Source organism: Prunus persica, chromosome G1 (genome assembly GCF_000346465.2).
Source record: "Prunus persica cultivar Lovell chromosome G1, Prunus_persica_NCBIv2, whole genome shotgun sequence".
Classification (NCBI taxonomy): Eukaryota; Viridiplantae; Streptophyta; class Magnoliopsida; order Rosales; family Rosaceae; genus Prunus; species Prunus persica.
Window position 1 is genome coordinate 45,497,730 of NC_034009.1, and position 20,107 is coordinate 45,517,836.

The 20,107-nt window shown below is 36.7% G+C and overlaps 2 protein-coding genes and 1 long non-coding RNA gene across 5 annotated transcripts in view; 2 read left to right on the forward strand and 1 right to left on the reverse strand.

Moving 5' to 3' along the window:
- LOC18792036 (TMV resistance protein N) lies at positions 744–9,132 on the forward strand. 3 transcript variants are annotated; one of them, XM_020554218.1, is made up of 9 exons: positions 748–1,465; positions 1,634–2,753; positions 3,112–3,387; positions 3,542–4,399; positions 4,528–5,392; positions 5,472–5,860; positions 5,988–6,831; positions 6,908–7,299; positions 7,410–9,132. In XM_020554218.1, exons 1-9 carry the CDS (start codon positions 957–959, stop codon positions 8,067–8,069), a joined length of 5,913 nt encoding a protein of 1,970 aa, XP_020409807.1. In that variant the 5' UTR covers positions 748–956; the 3' UTR covers positions 8,070–9,132. The 3 variants fall into 3 exon arrangements, with proteins under 3 accessions (XP_020409808.1, XP_020409807.1, XP_020409809.1); XM_020554220.1 differs by having other exon boundaries at positions 749–1,465; positions 3,542–3,664; positions 5,128–5,392; positions 6,893–7,299; XM_020554219.1 differs by lacking the exon at positions 7,410–9,132 and having other exon boundaries at positions 744–1,465; positions 6,915–7,059.
- On the reverse strand, positions 13,971–17,844 carry LOC18789180 (protein disulfide-isomerase 5-2). Its single transcript, XM_020554775.1, has 5 exons — positions 17,558–17,844; positions 17,125–17,228; positions 16,673–17,043; positions 15,439–15,746; positions 13,971–14,569 (listed from the first exon to the last, which is right to left on the reverse strand). The coding sequence occupies exons 1-5, from the start codon at positions 17,780–17,782 to the stop codon at positions 14,261–14,263; spliced, it is 1,317 nt and encodes a 438-aa protein (XP_020410364.1). The 5' UTR covers positions 17,783–17,844; the 3' UTR covers positions 13,971–14,260.
- LOC109946607 overlaps positions 18,626–20,107 on the forward strand; it is a 2,541-nt gene continuing 1,059 nt past the window's right edge. Inside the window, exons 1-2 of the long non-coding RNA XR_002269728.1 lie at positions 18,626–18,827; positions 18,913–19,244. This is a non-coding gene — a long non-coding RNA (uncharacterized LOC109946607). The remainder of the gene's footprint in view (positions 18,828–18,912; positions 19,245–20,107) is intronic.

The following is a 20,107-nucleotide window of genomic DNA, read 5'->3' on the forward strand; positions in this document are numbered from 1 at the left end:
TCCCTTCTTTACCCTCCCAGACCTTCCCTTCCCCTCTCAACTTCTGCAAACGGACCCAGTAAGGAACTACCGAGTAGGGAAAGGTACATCTGTTTCTATTTTTATATTTCTGCTACAAGGATGACTTGCAAACCTTTGCAAAGGATAGAAACACTGTAGACATAATAAATTTTTTTTTTCCTGATTAGCCTGAAATTCGTGTTAGCTGATATTGGAAACTGTTTTTTTTCTTTTTGAAAACATTAGAAACTTTACCTTGGACTAATTGTGTGCTACATCAATTCTGAGTTGATAAACACGTGATCAACCATTTTTAGATTATTGGTTTAACCATTAATATCACTAGTTAAAAAAAAAAAAACAAAAGTTAGGGAAAGAAAATCATCACTGGAGAGGGAAAGAGAGATATAGAGAAAGACCTGAGTTCCAGGGATCTTGGGAAAGAGAGAGGAGCAAATGGGTCTTGGATTTGAGATAGCTTATTGCTATTGCCATTGGGATTGGGTTTGTTCTTGTTATTGTTCTTCTTTGGGTTCAATTCGACGGCCGTTATGGGCAAACGAAAAAAGTATTAAAAAAGTAAATATTGTAAATTAATAAGTTATGGATTCAATTTAACCTTGTAGTTTGTTGCACATGGAATGATTCGTAGTTCTACTAATTCCTTTCTCGCATAAAAAATTATAATAAAAAAAACACATGGCATTTTGGAGCATTCAAAACGGAATCAACTCACGTGTACAAGGCCGGAGCTCTTTCCAATGTAGTTCCACGCTGTGTCTGCCTCTATCCGCGTCCATGAGGTGTTCGTGGACCTTGACTTGACTATAGGCATTTCTTTCAATAATGTATTCATCTCTGCTGCAGCACACCGACCCCTGCCAAGCTAAAATAACTACGAAACAACTCCTTCAGCTCAAGCGTTCACCGTACAAGCGTTCTCTGTAGTACAATTAATGGGTGACAGGACATCCATTGAAGCCCCCTCCTCAAGAACTTGGAAGTACCAAGTGTTTTTGAGCTTTAGAGGTGAAGACACACGCAAGGGCTTCACAGGCCACCTCCACGCCGCGTTATCTGATGCCGGGATCCGCGCCTTTCTTGACGACAACGAGCTAGAAAGAGCGGAATTTATAAAAACCCAACTGGAGCAGGCAATCCACGGGTCCATGATCTCGATAATTGTCTTCTCAAAGCGGTATGCCGATTCCAGTTGGTGTCTTGATGAGCTGGTGAAGATCATGGAGTGTAGAGAAAGATTGGGGCAAAAGGTTATTCCATTGTTCTATAATGTTGATGCTTCAGATGTCCGGAAACAAACTGGTAGGTTTGAGCAGGCATTTAAGAAACATAAAGCGGACATCTGTGAAGGTAAACATGAGAAAGAAAAGGTACAGCGGTGGAGAAATGCTCTCACTCAAGCTGCAGATTTGTGTGGGGAAGATCTTAAAAATGCTGACAATGGGTAATTACTAATTTCTTGTTCCTTGGATTATCATCTCCTTACTTGACAATCATGTCTTACTTGATAATGTAAGATCCATTTAACATTTGATGTTAAATCCCAATCTTAATTGTTAATTATATCTTAATTCTAAATTATTAAGTTAGGGATTCTGTGTTTAATTCCCAGGCATGAAGCAAAGTTTATCAAGAAAATTCTTGGGGAGGTTAATAAGCAGTTGTACAGCAAATACCAATTAGACATCGAACACCTTGTTGGAATTACTTCTCGGCTGAACGATGTTGTTCGCATGATTGATATTGAAAATTCAGGTTCTAAGGATGTTGTTCGCATGATTGGTATTTGGGGGATGGGCGGCATTGGCAAAACAACGCTTGCCAAAGCCATTTATAACAAATTTGAAGGTAGCTTTGAAGGTAGAAGTTTCCTTGCAAACGTCAGGGAAGTATTTGCACACCAACCCATTACTGGTCTGGTTGGTTTACAAGAACAACTTCTAAATGATATCTTGAAAAGCCAGGGCATAAAGGTTGGCTCTGTTGCTAAAGGGATCGATATGATAAGAGAAAGACTTTGCTGTAAAAGAGCACTTGTCATAATTGACGATGCAGATGATCTACAACAACTAAAAGCAATAGCTAGAGCTCGTGATTGGTTTGGTCCTGGAAGTAGAATTGTTATAACAACAAGAAATCAACATTTGCTAGAGCAAGTTGGAGTGGATGCCATATATATGGCTCAAGAAATGGATGAAAAAGAAGCTCTAGAGCTCTTTGGTTGGCATGCCTTTGAAAGTGGTTATCCTAATCAAGAATATCTTGACCTCTCAAAACGTGTAATTCGTTACTGTCAAGGCTTGCCTCTAGCACTTGAAGTTGTAGGGTCTTTTCTGATTAAAAGACGCACAGCGGAGTGGGAAAGCCATTTGGAGAAATTGGAAAGAAGTCCTGATGGAGATATTCAAAAAATACTCAGAATAAGCTTTGACGGGCTACCTGATCAGGAAAAGAAAGAGATATTCCTTGATATATCTTGTTTCTTTATAGGAATGGACAAGGACTATGTAGCACAAATATTAAAGGGATGTGGCTTTGCTCAACCGATAGGAATCAGTGTCCTCATTGAACGGTGCCTTGTAACTGTTAGTGAGGAAAACAAGCTGATGATGCATGATTTGCTTCGAGACATGGGAAGAGAGATTATTTATGAAAATGCCCAGGGTCACCGTGAAAAATTTAGTAGATTGTGGAAACATGAAGACATAACAGATGTATTGAGCGATGAATCTGTAAGTACTTTCTCAGTAAAGTTTTAGAATGCGTCATGCAAGAGAAGCATATGTATCCCATGTCTATAATAAATTAAAATGTCTTTCCATGTCTTTATTTTTTTGTTTAGTACAAGCGATAGTCTAAATCAAAGTAAAAGAGTCTCACACATCCACACTACCAAGGTGCCATTTGAACCTGAGAACTTAGTCTACAAGTTTAGACCATTTTTCACTTTGTTAGACCCTGTTGTCATTTCTTATATTATATCCATTATGATCAAAGCTCAGTTTGTAAATAAAGCTTTGATTGCAAACACATACATGGATTTTTCATGATTGTAAATCATTTTTCTAACTCGGTATCTTTTGTTAACAGGGAACTAAAAAAATTGAAGGAGTTGCTCTAGATTTGGATCTAGATTTGACTAGATTCAGTGCACAAGCATTTACCAACATGAAAAAACTGAGGTTACTCCACCTCAGCGGAGTAGAGCTCACTGGAGAGTACAAAGATTTTCCCAAAAAGTTAATATGGTTGTGCTGGCATTATTTTCCTTTAGAGTCCATACCAGATGACTTTCCTATGCAACCAAAACTAGTTGCTTTAGACCTGCAGCATAGCAAACTCAAAATAGTTTGGAAGGATTGCAAGGTATAATAATCTCAACCTAGTTGCCGTTGGTTCTTTCCTTCTGGTTCTATACATATATTATAGTTCACCTTCTCTTCATTTTGGTTTAATTTCTATGTCTGAGACCTTCCTTTTGGATTTTAATTTCCATTCTAATTTTGTTTTTGTGTAACAGGTGCATGAGAATTTGAAAATCCTTAATCTCAGTTATTGCATTGAGCTAACAAAATCACCAGACTTTTCAAAACTCCCAAATCTCGAGGAATTGATATTGCAATCCTGTTGGAGTTTGTCTGAGGTTCACTCATCCATCGGGGATCTTGGAAGACTTTCTTTGGTAAATCTTGAAGACTGCTACATGCTAAAGGATCTCCCACTGAATTTCGGTAAATCCAAGTCTATTGAAACTCTTCTACTTAATGGTTGTTCAAGTTTTGAAAAGTTGGCTGAGGGCTTAGGGGACATGGTATCATTGACAACTCTGAAAGCGGATGAGACAGCCATAAGACAAATACCATCTTCCATATTAAAATTGAAGAAACTGAAAGTTTTATCTTTATGTGATGTGAAAGGGTCGCCATCAACAAATCTTTTGCCTCCTTTGTTGCAAAGTTTAAGCTCTTTAAGGGAATTAGCTCTTGCAAACTGGAGTTTAACTGATGATGCATTCCCCAAGGATCTCGGTAGCCTAATATCCTTAGAAAATTTAGATCTTGCAGGAAATGATTTTTGCAGCCTAACAAGCCTCAGTCGTCTTTCACAGCTTCAAGATTTGTCTTTAGATCAGTGCAAAAATCTTCGTGTAATCACAGATTTACCAACGAATTTGAAAGTGTTACGAGCAGGTGGCTGCATTGCATTGGAAAAAATGCCAGATTTTTCAGAAATGTCAAATATAAGAGAATTGTATCTAGGTGATTCGGGCAAACTCACTGAGATTCCAGGCCTAGATAAGTCATTAAACTCCATGACAATAATTCATATTGGAAACTGCACTAATTTGACTCCCGATTTTAGGAAGAACATCCTACAGGTCAATCCTTCTCTCTCTCTCTCTCAAACACACATTACATCTTTCTCTTTCTATCGCATACAACGCACATGTACACATGCATGCATAAGAATGTATTTCTTATAGAAATTTGGCTCTATATGGTATAGGGATGGACTTCTTGCGGATATGGTGGCATTTTTCTCAGTGGAAATGATATTCCTGATTGGTTCGACTATGTCCATGACGATGATATTGTGTATTTCACTGTGCCTCAAAGTGTTGGTCGTATTTTGAAAGGATTAACTTTGTCCTTCGTTCTCTCTTCAGTCTCATTCTACGGTTATCGTATTAGCATTAAAAACATGACCAACGGTACTGAGCTTGACGCCAGAATCATACCCGATTTTCGAACTCAAATGACGAGTTCAAATGACGAGCTCAAAGGTTATTATCTTTGGCAGGGACTGTTATCAAATGACGAGCTCAAATTGCAAGACGGTGATAAAGTCTTGATTGAAATAATACCTGAATATAAATGGGTGAAGGTGAAGAAAACAGGTGTTAGTCTGGTATGGGACAAATTTATGAACGAAAATATGATTGATTACCACCTTTGTGCGTATGAACGACGCCCATATCAAAATCTGGTCAACAATGATGACATCATTCATGTCGAAGATGATAATCACATAAGAAAATCACCAGACTTTTCAAAATTCCCAAATCTCGAGAAGTTGATATTGAAAGGTCGTGAGTACTTGTATAAGGTTCACTCATCCATCGGGGATCTTGGAAGACTTTCTTTGGTAAATCTTGAAGGCTGCACCGATCTAGAGGATCTCCCACTGAATTTCTATAAATCCAAGTCTATTGAAACTCTTCTACTGAATGGTTGTTCAAGATTTCAAAACTTGGCCGATGGCGTAGGGGACATGGTATCATTGACAATTTTGGAAGCAGATAAGACAGGCATCAGACAAATTCCATCTTCCATAGTAAAATTGAAGAAGTTGAGAATTTTATCTCTATCTGGTGAGAATTTTGAAATTCCATCTTTTACCCCTTTCGTTACATGCCTTCAACTCTTTAATAGAGTTATTATGTCTTGCAGGCTGCTGGTTAACTGAGGATGCAATCCCTAAGGATCTATGTAGCCTAATTTCCTTAGAAGATCTGCTTCTTGGAGACAATGTCTTTTGTAGCCTACCAAGTCTCGCTGGTCTTTCAAAGCTCAAAGTCTTGTGTGTAAATGCATGCAAAAACCTTCGTGCAATCCCAGATTTACCGACCAATTTGTATGTTCTGAAAGCAAATGAGTGCCCAGAATTGGAAACAATTCCAGATTTTTCAAAAATGTGGAATATGAGAGAATTGTATCTAAGTGATTCGTTCAAACTCACTGAGGTTCCAGGCTTGGATAAGTCATTAAACTCCATGAAAAGGATTCATATGGAAGGCTGCACCAATCTGACTGCCGATTTTAGGGACAACATCCTACAGGTCAATCCTTTTCTCTCTCTCTCAAACACACACATACATCTTTATCTTTCTATCACATACAACGCACATGTACACATGCATGCATAAGAACGTATTCCTTATAGAAATTTGGCTCTACATGGTATAGGGATGGACTTCTTGCGGATATGGTGGCATTTTTCTCAGTGGAAATGATATTCCTGATTGGTTCGACTGTGTCCATGACGATGATATTGTGTATTTCACTGTGCCTCAAAGTGATGGTCGTAATTTGAAAGGGTTAACTTTGTCCTTCGGTTTCTCTTCCTCTTCAGAACGGTACGGTCTTGGTTTTCACATTAGCATTAAAAACATGACCAAGGGTATTGAGCTTGAAGCCAGGATCATACCCGTTTCCAATTATCAGGGTTATTATCTTTGGCAGGGACAGTTATCAAATGACGAGCTCAAATTGCAAGACGGTGATAAAGTCTTGATTGAAATAATAGTGGACAAATGGGTGAAGGTGAAGAAAACAGGTGTTAATTTGGTATGGGACAAATTTATGAACGAAAATATGATTGATTACCATCTTTGTGCGTATGAACGACGCTCATCTCAAAATCTGGTCAATGATGATGACATCATTCATGTCGAATATGATTATGACATAAGAAAATCACCGGACTTCTCAAAATTCCCAAATCTGAAGAAGTTGATATTGAAAGATTGTCCGCACTTGTCTAAGGTTCACTCATCTATCGGAGATCTTGGAAGACTTTCTTTGGTAAATCTTCAAGGCTGCTACATGCTAAAGGATCTCCCACTGAATCTCTATAAATCCAAGTCTATTGAAACTCTTATACTGAATGGTTGTTCAAGTTTTCATAACTTGGCTGATGGCTTAGGGGACATGGTATCATTGACAATTTTGGAAGCAGATGACACATGGATCAGACAAATTCCATCTTCCATAGTAAAATTGAAGAAGTTGAGAATTTTATCTCTATCTGGTGAGAATTTTGAAATTCCATCTTTTACCCCCTTTGTTACATGGCTTAAACTCTTTAATAGAGTTATGTCTTGCAGGCTGCAGGTTGTCAACTGAGGATGATTTCCCTAAGGATCTATGTAGCCTAATTTCCTTAGAAGATCTGCTTCTTGGAGGCAATGATTTTCGTAGCCTGCCAAGCCTCGCTGGTCTTTCGAAGCTCAAGGTCTTGTGTTTAACTGCATGCAGAAAACTTCTTGCAATCCCTGATTTACCAACGAATTTGTATGTTCTGGAAGCAATTTACTGCCCAGAATTGGAAACAATTCCAGATTTTTCAAAAATGAGGAATATGAGAGAATTGTATCTAAGTGATTCGTTCAAACTCACTGAGGTTCCAGGCTTGGATAAGTCATTAAACTCCATGACAAGGATTCATATGGAAGGCTGCACCAATCTCACTGCGGATTTTAGGAACAACATCCTACAGGTCTCTCTCTCCCTCTCTCTCTCTCACACACACACACACACACACAATCTGACTGCCCATGTAATGATATATGCATGCATTTATAAGAATGTATTGCTTCTGGTGTGCAGAGATGGACTTCTTGCGGATTTGGTGGAATTTATTTGAATGGAATTTATGATATTCCTGAGTGGTTCGAGTTGGACGATGATGTGGACAATATCGTCTTCTTTGAAGTTCCTCAAATAATCATGGGTTGTGATTTAAAAGGGTTGACTATATGCTTCGTTTACTCTTCAGACAGGCCAAAACTTGTAGATTCTGAAGGTCCTATTGGCATTATCGTTAGAAATCTTACCAAACAAACTGCATTGCACACCAAGATAGCATTTGCCTCCTTAAAAAATTACAGTGAACATGAAGACCATTTGCGTAGGTGGAGACCTGAGGACCATTATCTTTGTCCTGGACAATTGTCGAAGGAACCAGAAGACCATTATCTTTGGCAGGGACAATTGTCAAACGATGTGCTCTGTTTGCAAGGCGGGGACCGAGTCTCCATTCTTGTAAGGCCTCATGATGTTGATTTTGTGAGAGTGAAGAAGACAGGGGTTCATCTAGAATGGGACAAAGTCATGAAGGAAAATATGGATAATCCGGATCCTCATTTGTATGATTTGGAAACAAATGGGGATTTTTCAGGGGGAGTTGATGACTCCATTTCAAGAAACAGAGAGAACAAGGGAAGAAAATCAAAGAGGAGGAGGATAGGATCGTTTGATTATGTTTAAACCACTGAGGGCGCTGATACCAACATATTCAGAGAAGTATGAGGAAGAGACCTGAAGAAGAAGGAAAGAAAGAGAGAGAAATAGAGAGAAATTGCAATTTTGATTTCTGTATTTCTTAGTCTTTTAAGCTATGGCACTATTACACTGTATACAGCTGTCTAACTGATTCACATTACACTAGTGTCTTCAGATTGTTGTAACCGACTGTGCCGATATTCTACGATGTGGAGGCTAGAGATGTGAGGAATCAGACTGCTTTGCACACCCGGATGGCATTTGGCAGGGACAATTGTCAGACGATGTGCTCCGTTTGGAAGGCGGTGACCACGTATCGATTCTTGTAAGGCCTCGTGATGTTGATTTTGTGAGAGCGAAGAAGACAGGGTTCATCTAGAATGGGACAAAGTCATGAAGGAAAATATGGATAATCTGGATTCTTATTTGTATGATTTGGAAACAAATCGGGATTTTTTAGGGGGAGTTGATGATGCATTTTTCAGGGGCAGTGTTATACACGAACAATTAGCAGTGGAACCATATCTGGATTTTTTTGGGGAACTGATAATAAGGCAGGACGAAGCCATGACGCACGGCCGGATGATGGAGCAGGACGGAGCCATGACACATTTGTTCGGACTAATCAATCGAGTGTTGTGGATGAACAATTAGCATTGGAGTTGATGAGTCCATTTCAAGAAATTGTTGTCACCAAGACGAATGGTAACCATACTGAGCAAGCCAACAATGCTGATGGAGGAAAAAGAACCCATGATGAAGCAGAGAGAAAACCCTAGAATTGAAATTGAGAGAAAGAAACAGAGAGAAGCATTGAGGGCGCTGATACCATGTTAACCAACATCTTCAGAGAAGTATGACGAAGATACCTGAAGAAGAAGGAAAGGGAAACAGAGAGAAATTGCAATCTTGATTTCTTTGGACATTTGTCAAACGATGTGCTTCTTTTTGTTTGTTTGTTTTTTCCTATTAATTGCTAGTACTAAGGATGTTTAAGTCCTTTACTTTCAAAAAAATAAAAATAAATAAAAGAACTTAATTTTATATACACTTTTTTTCATCTTACTAAGAAAGAGTTTTTTTTAGGGAGACTTTGGAAAAACCCAAAGGAGAGAGAAATTTTTTAAAAGAAGTCAAAATGGACAAAATTGCCCTTATTTATTTTTGGATTTCTTAATGAATCCTTTACATTTGCATGTCTTTGATTTGAAAGTCGAGAGGTTTTTCTGTCTTTTTTGAAAAAGCTTTGGCTTTTTCCAAAAGTGAAAGTTTTTTTATGGCTAAAACCTAAATTTACTTTTTTATTATCCGTCTAGTTAAATCTGTCTCATATGTATCTGTTTTTGGAGTAACTTTTGCATGTTGCGGGTACACCATGTGGCTAATGTACCATCCAGTACACATAGAACATATGGAAATATTGTTCAATACACATAGGATATAAAAATAAAATATTTTCACATGTTCCTTGTGTATTGGATAATACACCAGTCACATTGTGTACTCGAAAAATACGAAAATTTCTCGTTTGGGCTTCTCCCTTGTTGTTCCTTTCCCGGTTTTAATGAAGTATGATTCTGAAAAAGAAGAAAAAAAAAGGAATTTTATTATCAAAAGACCAATATCAATTCTACCTCGTGTGAAGACTGCCTAATTGATATTCAAAGATGAAAATACAAAATTTCATATTTTTGTGGTTGTATTGACAGATGGGTTATTTTGAGAATGAAAGTTTTGTGTAATTAGTTTGTTTATCTTATGGCAGTAACAAAAACAAAAAAACAAAAGTGCATGTTTTGTTATTAAACTGATTTGCACAACACATTTATGTTCAAGTAGGGAAGCTAATATATTCTTCCTCATCGATTTGCATGGTACCGATTCAGAAACAAATTCTTCCTCATCGATTCTCCGTTTGGCTGAAACACCTAACATATTTTAAGGAACCCGTCAAGGTTACTGCAGCTAGCCTGCTAATGGAAAGATTGTGTTTGTTTATGCAGTTATGATGTCTTATTTGTACTTTTCATTTTTGTCAGAATGCCTTTTGATCTTATTGTATTGAACAAAAAATAACACTCATTATTGTTTCTATGAAAAGTAAACAAATTTGTTTTCATGTTATTCTCTAATTTCATAGTTTAGTTTTGGCGTAATATGAATGAATGTCTTGTATTACCTTGCTAGTTTTGGTATTGTAATAATAATACTTTTGCACTCTCTAATTAAGCATAATCTTACTAGTTTTTGTCTAACATCAGCCGGCTGCTCAAAAAATGCACTACAAATGACAATGAAGATGCATACATCTAGTATGGTGTCGGTATGATACAATACTAAAAGTGGAACAAACTGCCATATGCAATCGAAGTTCAGAAAAATGAAAGAAAAAGCAAGGGGAAATTGACAGACTATGAATTGAATTAAGTATTCATTATCCTAAGAGAAAATAAACCTATTTGGGAACATCAAGCATTCATTTTACTAATGTAGACTTGTTCACACGGTGATGCAGAATATGCATACTTAGGTATTTTCCCAGATTATTAGTCAATGGTAAACCACATATAGCACTTATTTCCTTGGCAAGCTCCTTGCAAGTGTTGGGGAGCAAAGGACAACAGACTTAGAAAAATTGACAGTCTGACCCCAAACCTTGCAAAACAAATCCCCAAAAGAAGTTATCTACCTAAAGAAGTTAGGTCCATGAGACTTTTCCCTATAACCTCACACCCTGAAGAGTTCCTGGTCATAGGATTGTCAATTGGCATTGAAAATCCACAAAGACCAATATACACTGTATCTGCTCAATTTGGAGGATGACTGATCTCAAGTCATTTGTGTAAAGACACTAAGATAAGTGTATGAGTGTTCGCTAGATAATGAATTCACTTAACGCGATCAACTGAAGATCTTGTATGGAAGTTTTACCTACATGTGAAATAAGATTTTCATAGTTACAATAATGTAAATTAGTCCTCGACTTGAGTCACAACAGTTGTCTTGTGGAAGGGTCGTGGACCTTCGATCATACTAAAGCGTTCTGCTCCTTAAGGGTATGATCATATGGTATAGTCGAGGCTAATGGTCAATCCATGGAGACAGGTAAGTGTACAACAAGGGATCTCTACCCTCAGTAAAAAGGGAGAATACTGTGATGATATGATTCAAGAGTCTTTGGCCGAAGCACTAGTTATGAATGAGAATGGTAATTCCAATCATACTTGTATGAGTCATATAAGATTGGAGTTCACATTAGGGGCTTGACATGTTTTCCATGCGCTAATGATGTAACCACGAACATTGCGTTAGAGAATGATTGCATTACATTGTAATTGCAACTGAATAGGTTCGCCATCACATTCTACACTGGTTTGGATAACCGAGACATGTTGCTAGATGTCACTCATTGTTTGTGGAAGCCCTGAGGATATGTCATAACTATGTCATCATAATAGGGAGAATTAAAATGGGGTTTAATTCACAATCGATTAAGGAAAAGTTCAAATTTCCCATTGCCTCATTGATTAGAATTTAACAAATAAGTGAGAGATGAAAAATTAATTATGAGATGATTTGCAACTTCCTTCGTGGTATTAAAGTGGGTTTGCCCACGTGTGAAAGCCCAACAGCCAACGTGTCCACATTACCCAATATGAGTTGTCCACGTGTTACATTTGAAAATTTTGACACACATGCTGGCGCGTGTGAAAATGTGAAGGTGAAAATGTCCCAAATTGGAAAGTTGAAAAACCTACCAAGGGTTTATAAGGAGTTGGGGGTACTCCTCCCATTGGTTTTGGGGTGGAACCTCAACTTCCTTTAGAATTTAGGGTCTTAGGATTTGACGTGGGTCTAAACTCTAAACCCTAAAGTCAATGTTTCATACACGTGCTCCACGTCACCAAATATGTGTTGTCCACGTGTTACGCTTGAAAATTCATCACACATGCGAACGCGTGTGAGAATATAACATCTCTAATTATTTTCTCCAAAATACTTACGGCTCGTTTGGTACGTCGGACTGTACTGACTAATTTTCGTCGGATGATATTAATTTGTTCCGGAGAGTACTGACTATTTATTCATAATATTATAAAGCGTTTGGTGCTGTTCCGGATAAATAATCTGACTAAGTTATACTGTGTTTGGTGATGTTTCGGATAACATCATATCAGACTATTTATAAATAAAAAAATTGAAAAAAAATCTTTGATAATTTTAATGGAAATTGAGATTCAAATGGCACAAATTTTTTTTTTGGTAAGATTCATATGACAAGATTTGTTTTTCAATTGTTTTTGCCAAGATTTTTTTCATATAACCCATTATCATAATTATAGTATCTCATAAAAATTCCAACATACTCGCATACGTTAATAAAAACAGTACCAAATAATGTATAATTCAAAGTGATCACATATTAAGGTGACAAAAGCAAAAGAGAAAGTTGTTCATAAACCAAACTACATCAAAGAGTGAATCACAACTCCCTCGCCCCAAGTAAGAGAAGAACAAATGCTTTTCTCATAGCACCATCCAATGTCAGGAATGTTTTTTCATCACTTACTTTCTCCAAAATTAGCCGTAGTGCCTTAATTTGGTCATTAATAGACAAGTCCATCTTTGCTTTTCTAATAGCAATTGACAAAGAAAAAAAAATGGTTCCTAGAATTCAGGTTCATACAATTTTAATTTTGTAATTTTGCTCTCCTAGTCGTCAGGTATGTATGTATTCAACTAAACTACCAACACTAGCACAGTTGTTTGACGAAAACTGGCAATACTCTGTTTAATACCAACAATCTAAATATTCCCACAACGTCGAATCACTATATCACATACAAAGAAAACATTCAATTGAAAAAAATGCCAAAAAAGAAAAATTCAAATAATTTCCACTAAAAATTTGAAATATATAAAGCATATTGGAGAGAGTATGAAAAAGAGAGAGAGTGAGAGATGGATACCTGGAGAAGAGTGAAGAAAATAACCTATGGAGAAGATAGCAGAGAACAACCCTAGGTAGAAGAAGATGAAAAGAGCGTCTGATTTTTTTTTCGTTAAACACGTGTTCTTTTTCCCTAGCCTTATAATTAAGCGTATATTATCTAAACCGGGGTGTGTGGGTTGTATTAGTTAGTCAAGTAAGGAGAATATTAAAAGCTCAACCCGTATAAAATAGTCGAGTAATTAAATAATACAAGTTGACACCAAACACCTGACATAGACTATTTACTCCTATCCAGAGTCTAATACGGTGTACCAAACCAGCCCTTAAAATTCATAAGAGGCCGTTTCATATAGAGCCCTCCTTCATAATGCATCACTTTAAATCCCAAAATGTTGCTGCTTTCTAAAAAGTGAAAAATGTCCATGTTGCCTTTCCTTATCAAAAGTGTGAAACTGTAACACTAAAACTTAGAATAAATAAGTCACATACAAATAAAGGGTATTTAAACTAATTTTTAGAGTCATACTTACATATTTGGTATATTATTATTATTTTATTATACTAATTTGAGGCTCTAAAAGGTTAGGTATTGCCTTGGGATCAATAACATGTCTCATTTATGAAAAATATCACGGTAAAATTATCATCGCGATATTTATTTGCAGTGGACAATTCTAGATTGTAATGATATTTATTTCATAATATCTTTAATTTTTAAGGGTATTGTTTATTAAACATGTCAACCACCTTGAAAAAGTTCTTAGATTCGTAACTATGGTTGTCCAAGTTAAGATTGAGAGGAGCTGGGAGCGAGAAGACAGAAGAAAATCACAAATGAGTCAAATGAATTAGTCAGAGCTCCAATGCGGTGTTGCCGGTTCTATTGCAACATTATAGAACCGACGCAATTACCAGTCAAAGAACGCCGAGTGTAAATAATCAAAATAAATTTTTGCTCTTCAAATTCACACAAGAAAACAAAAGAGTACTGCATATAGAATTTAACCAAGGCAATATTAACACAAAAGCTGAGATTTAAGCTGAAAATCTCTAAGGGGTACACATAATAGGGACAACGAATTCATCATTCTCTATTAAATCATCCATGTTAATACTCCGTACTGTTTTCGGCACACTGCAAAGTTGCATTCAATAAATCTCTCTCGTTTCTTTTGGCAGTATACTCCTATGAGATCTGGTTAGAAGTCCAGAAAGGCCAACTCTAATCTTCCTTTTCTCCAGATTTATGCTCTCTGTTTTCGGCCTCACTGCTAGCATGATCAATCTGGTCACCAGTAGCGACCGCAGGATGTTCATCATCTCCTTTATTGATTGATCTAATAAGCATCATTACCACAACCACAAAACCAATTATGTATACAGTTCCAATCCCAATAAATGAAGACATAAAGCCCATAAACGATGGACCACCAATTCTTTCCTTTATTATTCTTCCTTCCTTATATCCTTCCAGGAACTGTGAGACTTGAGATGCCTGATCTTCTTCATCAATGCTTTCTGAACCATTCACCTATTTTACAAAATAATGTCAACTGTGTTGAATTTCTATCATGCAAAAGTGTCAAAAATACAAGTGAAGTAAGAAAAACAAGGAAATCTTCAAGTGGCAAACGTAACATGAATATTATCAGGTGTCCTGAAAAATTACAAATGAATTTGGCTACAGATACAAACATGTCTACGTCTTTGTTACTGCATTCTTTTAGGTAACTTGAGAGGCAACTGAACAAATGAGTAACCCTATATCATGATCCCTAGAGGATTAGTTTGGTGATGTATCGATGACTGGTTGGGCCCAGAGTAGATTTGACCTAGCCACAAAAGGAATTTAAAAAAAAAAAAAAGAAATATTACTTATATCCTATATGATTCCATGTTTGTGGGTCAGGCATTTCAAAGCTATAGCTCCCATCTTAGTTTTCCCTATTAGTAATGTATGATACTCAAGCTCACAGGTAAGATAAGAAGGGAAAGGCTCTACAGGTCATCAGAGATTATCTCAATCATACGTGCAGGCAGCTAGTATGATAGTAACTGTGTGCATTTCATAAGTCATCCATTGTGTCTACACAGGTCAGTAAACAATCTCGTTTCTAATCTGGAAGCAAACCCAAATTTGGAAGGCACAGACAAAGCAACCTATTTGCTGACATTGTCTCTTTTTCTGTGTCTCCTTGATGGTATGCTCTTGATCTTCTGATATCTATATTGTCCTAATGAATTGCTTTTAAATTTGGAAGAGTCGGACAAAAAACCCTCTATGCTAACATTAACCAGAACAAATAAAAATAAAAAACAATCAAACATATACCATTTTCAAAGCTAAATTTATCATGGAGATCTAAAAGAAATCCGAATTTCTAATAACCAATAACTTACAGTAAAGTACTCCTCCATTCTATCCCAAACAACCATTTTTGGAAGTCTTGTCTTCTTGTTGGCTCCAAATGTATCAGCAAAGTCTTCCCACTGTTTGATCCCAACATAACCAAAGACAAAATCCCGATTTGCAGATGCAGCTGATTTCAAAATCTTGATAAGTTTTTTTGACTTCTCTTCATCCTCATCCTCCACAATTGTCAAAACAATTTTCCTTTCATCATCGTTCAACAATTTTAATGTCTCATAATTTATGGGCATGGCCAAAGGGAACAAACTGTGTCTTATAAACTCTTCCAAAAACTCCTCTGCATTTTCAAAACAAACAGGTGAAGCACATAAAAATGAAAAATTTACTCATGATAGAAGAAAACAGAGAATGGATGTTATAACTTGTTGAAATGCAGAATTCTTATTCCAACCATAAGAAATTGTGTCATACGATAAACAGGACAGGGTTATGTTTGATTACTACAGTCATTAAGGTCAGTTCAGTTGATTAGCGTTACAGTCAAGCTCAGCTTGAATTTGGATAAAGATCTATGATTCAGTGGCAACAACTTCAAACTCACCATGTCTCTAACTCTTAAAAGACTGATAACTATCATCTCATAGCTGAGCATGCACCATAAAGCTCAGTCCATTATGAAGAACAAGCATAAGCAAATAGGTTCACTTCTAATAGAAATAAATAAATCAGGCATACAAAAAGATAATCTATTCATTCGAATGCATTTCACAACAAGAAGCAATATTTATAATAGATCATTGAGGCAAAATAAAAACATTAAACAAAATTATATTCGACTCTCTGAGGAGTGGGAAATAATATTAGAGTCACCTTACCTCTGTGATTTTTAAAGAGAAGCTGCATCCCTTATTTTTATTTCAAAGGACTTCACAACAATTGGGGTTTTGTGCACATCTCAAGCATAAAAGTTATAATGCAATAATAGGATGCAAACATGATGGCATGAAAAGCACTCTCCTAAATGCCTACTCAACTGCATCAATGATTTTATGTCTAAATACATGCTTCCTTATGAAAAGACGGATCCTATAAGCAATGCAAGTTGAAGAAATCAAGGAAATGAGATGTCCAACGCCAACCCATAAATATGCAATGTGATGTGTCATTATGACTCAAGAAAGGCCACATTAACTAAAATGTACAAAATACACACAATGATGTATTTAGCGGTGAACTAGGACAGATAAACCAAACCCAACTAACCTTCATAGGGGCCATAGAAGATGTTGTGCTCATTGTAAGTTGGATGAAGGGATGCCAAAGCAGGAAGTTTGTCAAAATCATACAATACCATTACATCCTCAGAGAAATCCTTTGCAACTGAAAACCAGGCCTTCTTTTTGTACTTTATAGCTAACTTTGATATCAATGACTCATTCAAGCCAAAACCGATGTATATAGGAAAGTAAGTTCCAGCTGCTTGGACAAAGTCGCTAATAGCAGAGTCTGAATCAAGTATAGAAACATCAGGAGCCGCAAACTTTTTCAGATAACGAACAAGCGAATCTGCTTTCCTGGGTCCATTATATTCTATGGGGACGCCATGCATAAAGAGCTTCAGGGTAGGATATGCACTATATCAAAACAAACAAAAATCAACAATATTCAACTGGAAATGAAAATACTGTAATTTAAGGGGAAAAAAAAGAGCATACTCAATTTCATATTTTCGAGCTAGAGAGGTAAACTTGTCAGCATTAAGTTTTGCTATCACTATTGGCTGTTTCAAGTCAGCAAGCAAGGGAGCAGCTTCATCCAACTACAAAATACCAAACACTAAATAAGAAAACAAAGGAAGCAACAAAATTAGTGGGTTGGGGCAGACGAGGTCTAGCCCAGTGACAAAGGGCATTGACTTGCAGTGCAGTAGTCTCATATTCGAATTACCTTGGTAATTGCTTGAACTAAAAACAAATAAATAAAACTAGTGGGTTGGCTGTTGGTAATGTTCAGATTGAGAGTTGTTTTTAATTATCAAAATAACATGGATTTCAACCGGAAAAAAAACTAATTAACATGAATGGATGGATGGATGGATTGATCTTAAATGATTGTTGAAAATTCTACACAGAAAATCCAGAGAGAAACCTGAGGAGAGAGGCGCTTGCAGTGGCCGCACCATGGGGCGTAGAAATCAACCAAGACCAAGTCCAGGGCCGAAATGGCCGAATCGAAGTTGGAGTCGTCCAGCTCCAACACCTTCCCATCTACAGCCCAAGACGACGACGAAGAATACACAACACCACTACAATCTAGTGCCAATAATACTATCAGCGCCCAACACCACGACACTCTTTCGCTCATACGCATCATTGTATTTCTTTCTTTCTCTCTCTCCGTCTTTCTTCTCCAACTTGTTTTTTCTTTCCATTCTGACTTCATATTTACATATTTACCTCTCTTTTCCATTATTTTTCTTTTCTTTTCTTTTTTATGTTGGTGATATTTTAAAAGGAGATTCACTATAATACCCAATATAGGAGTCTAAATTATAAAAAAAACTCTATATGAAATGGACTTTAGAAACACACCCAAATTTTATTTACAACATAACAAAAAGACTTCTAACTTCTTTTAAATTACAAAACTGTAATTGATTTCTTAAAACAAACTCAGTAGGGTCAGCTATCATTTTTGGGATTTTTTTTTTGTTAGTTTATAGAAATTTAATGGTGTAGAGTTTATTTATAGTTTTAGTGCTAAGAATTGGTATATGACTAAATATCTCTATTTTAAATTACTATAATGTAAGAAGAGGGGATCGAACTCAGATGCAAGAGACCAATAAATAAAAAAAATTTAAAAAAAACTCGAGTGCAAAAGGGAGGACATACGGGGCTCGTTTGGTACGTCGGATTGTACTGACTAATTTCTGTCGGATAGTATTAATTTGTTCCGGAGAGTACTGACTATTTATCCATAATATTATAAGGCGTTTGGTGCTGTTCCGGAAAATAATCTGAGTAAATTATACTGTGTTTGGTGATGCTTCGGATAACATCAGATCAGACTATTTATAAATAAAAAAATAAAATAAAATTTTTTTTGATAATTTTAATGGAAATTGAGATTCAAATGACACAAATTTTTTTGGGAAATAGCCCTAAATGCCACCAATTTTATAATTTTTTGTCAAAATACCACCCATCCCCAAAATTTTTAAAACTACCACCTATAAATACATCTTTATTGTAAACTGATTGCACCCATATCACTTTTTCAGAAATTGGGTTCTCCCTCAACTCTCTTGGCTCTGTCTCTCTCTTTAGCCTAGCTCTCTCTCTCTCTCTCTCTCTCCGACATAGTCATCTTCCTCCCTCAGCCATCCAAGCTTAACTCCACAGTTCACATCCACGAGGTACTGTTCACGTTCCTTTTCTTAGAAATTTGGGGTTTTTGTGAATTTGGTTTATGGTGTATGGATTTGTATGAAATTGGTTTAGGGGTTTCTTCCAAATTGGTTTGATAGGAAGGTGATGTTGTTGTTGCTGTCGCTGACAGACTATTTTTCCTGGGTTGTGGTTGGTGGGTGTTACTGCGAATGCTTACAAGGTTGCTGATTCTCCTTCTAAGGTCTCTCTTTCTCTCTATTTCTTCAAATTCTAAGGTTTTTTTTTTTTTTTGGGTTACTTTTTTTTGATTTCTTTTGCTAATTGTAATTGGGCCTTTGTTGCAGAGGTGGATTTGTTTTGTGCCCAAAAGATTGTGACTTTGTTGAAAGTTCGTAAATGGAAAAGACAGCTGCCCCCTGCGGCTTGGAACGCTCAATTCGGAGGTATTATGCCTTGAATTTTTACAAAAGAAGAATTGGAACTATCCTATAGAAGGCAAAACAAAAATATATAAGAGGAAAAAAGGAGAAAATTTATCTAATTTCCCTTTTTTTAGTTGTATTTTTTTTTTCTCGGTCCTTTTTTTTTGGGGGGGGGGGGGGGGGGGGGGGTTTTGCCGGTTGAAGATGATCACATTGGGGTTATGATTGAGGAGTTGCTTCATTATGGGACCGTTGATCTATGCTCTGCGGTAGCACCACAAGCCCTTTAAAAACTACCCTAATCCAATTAATGTAAGCCACAAGATGGGGCCTCCAGATGAGATTATTAGCTCATATTTATTTCTCTGCCTTTGCAACTCATTCAGCAGATTTAACCCAATTTTCTCCACCTTCCTTCCTAGACCGGGTTAGGACTGAGGGGGGGATTTCATGATGCTATGTGTACAATATTATTATGTACGATATTATCAATTCTATGCTTAATTTATGGCTTTGTTTCCAGTTCATCTTCTCCGCAATAAGCGCAAGTGATTTTGGATTTTCTGAAAGTTAGAGAGTTGGGGTTGTTTGTTAGCCATTCATTTTCTTGGAGGTACATGGAAAATTCACAAACTTAACTTCACAACCTTCACCTTGCGCAAATCAATATAAAATTGGATGCGGTACATTTAAAATATTATCCATGTCTGTCGTATTGTTATTGAGATGACTCTCTCTACCGGATGTTTCTCTTGTACTCTTAATTCTTATTGATAGAGTTTCTCTATTCTTAGTGATAGAATTTCTTTATTCTTATTGATCTCATAGATTCAATCGTCTCTTTACCGGATGAATCCCTGGAACTCTTTATTTTTATTCCCCCC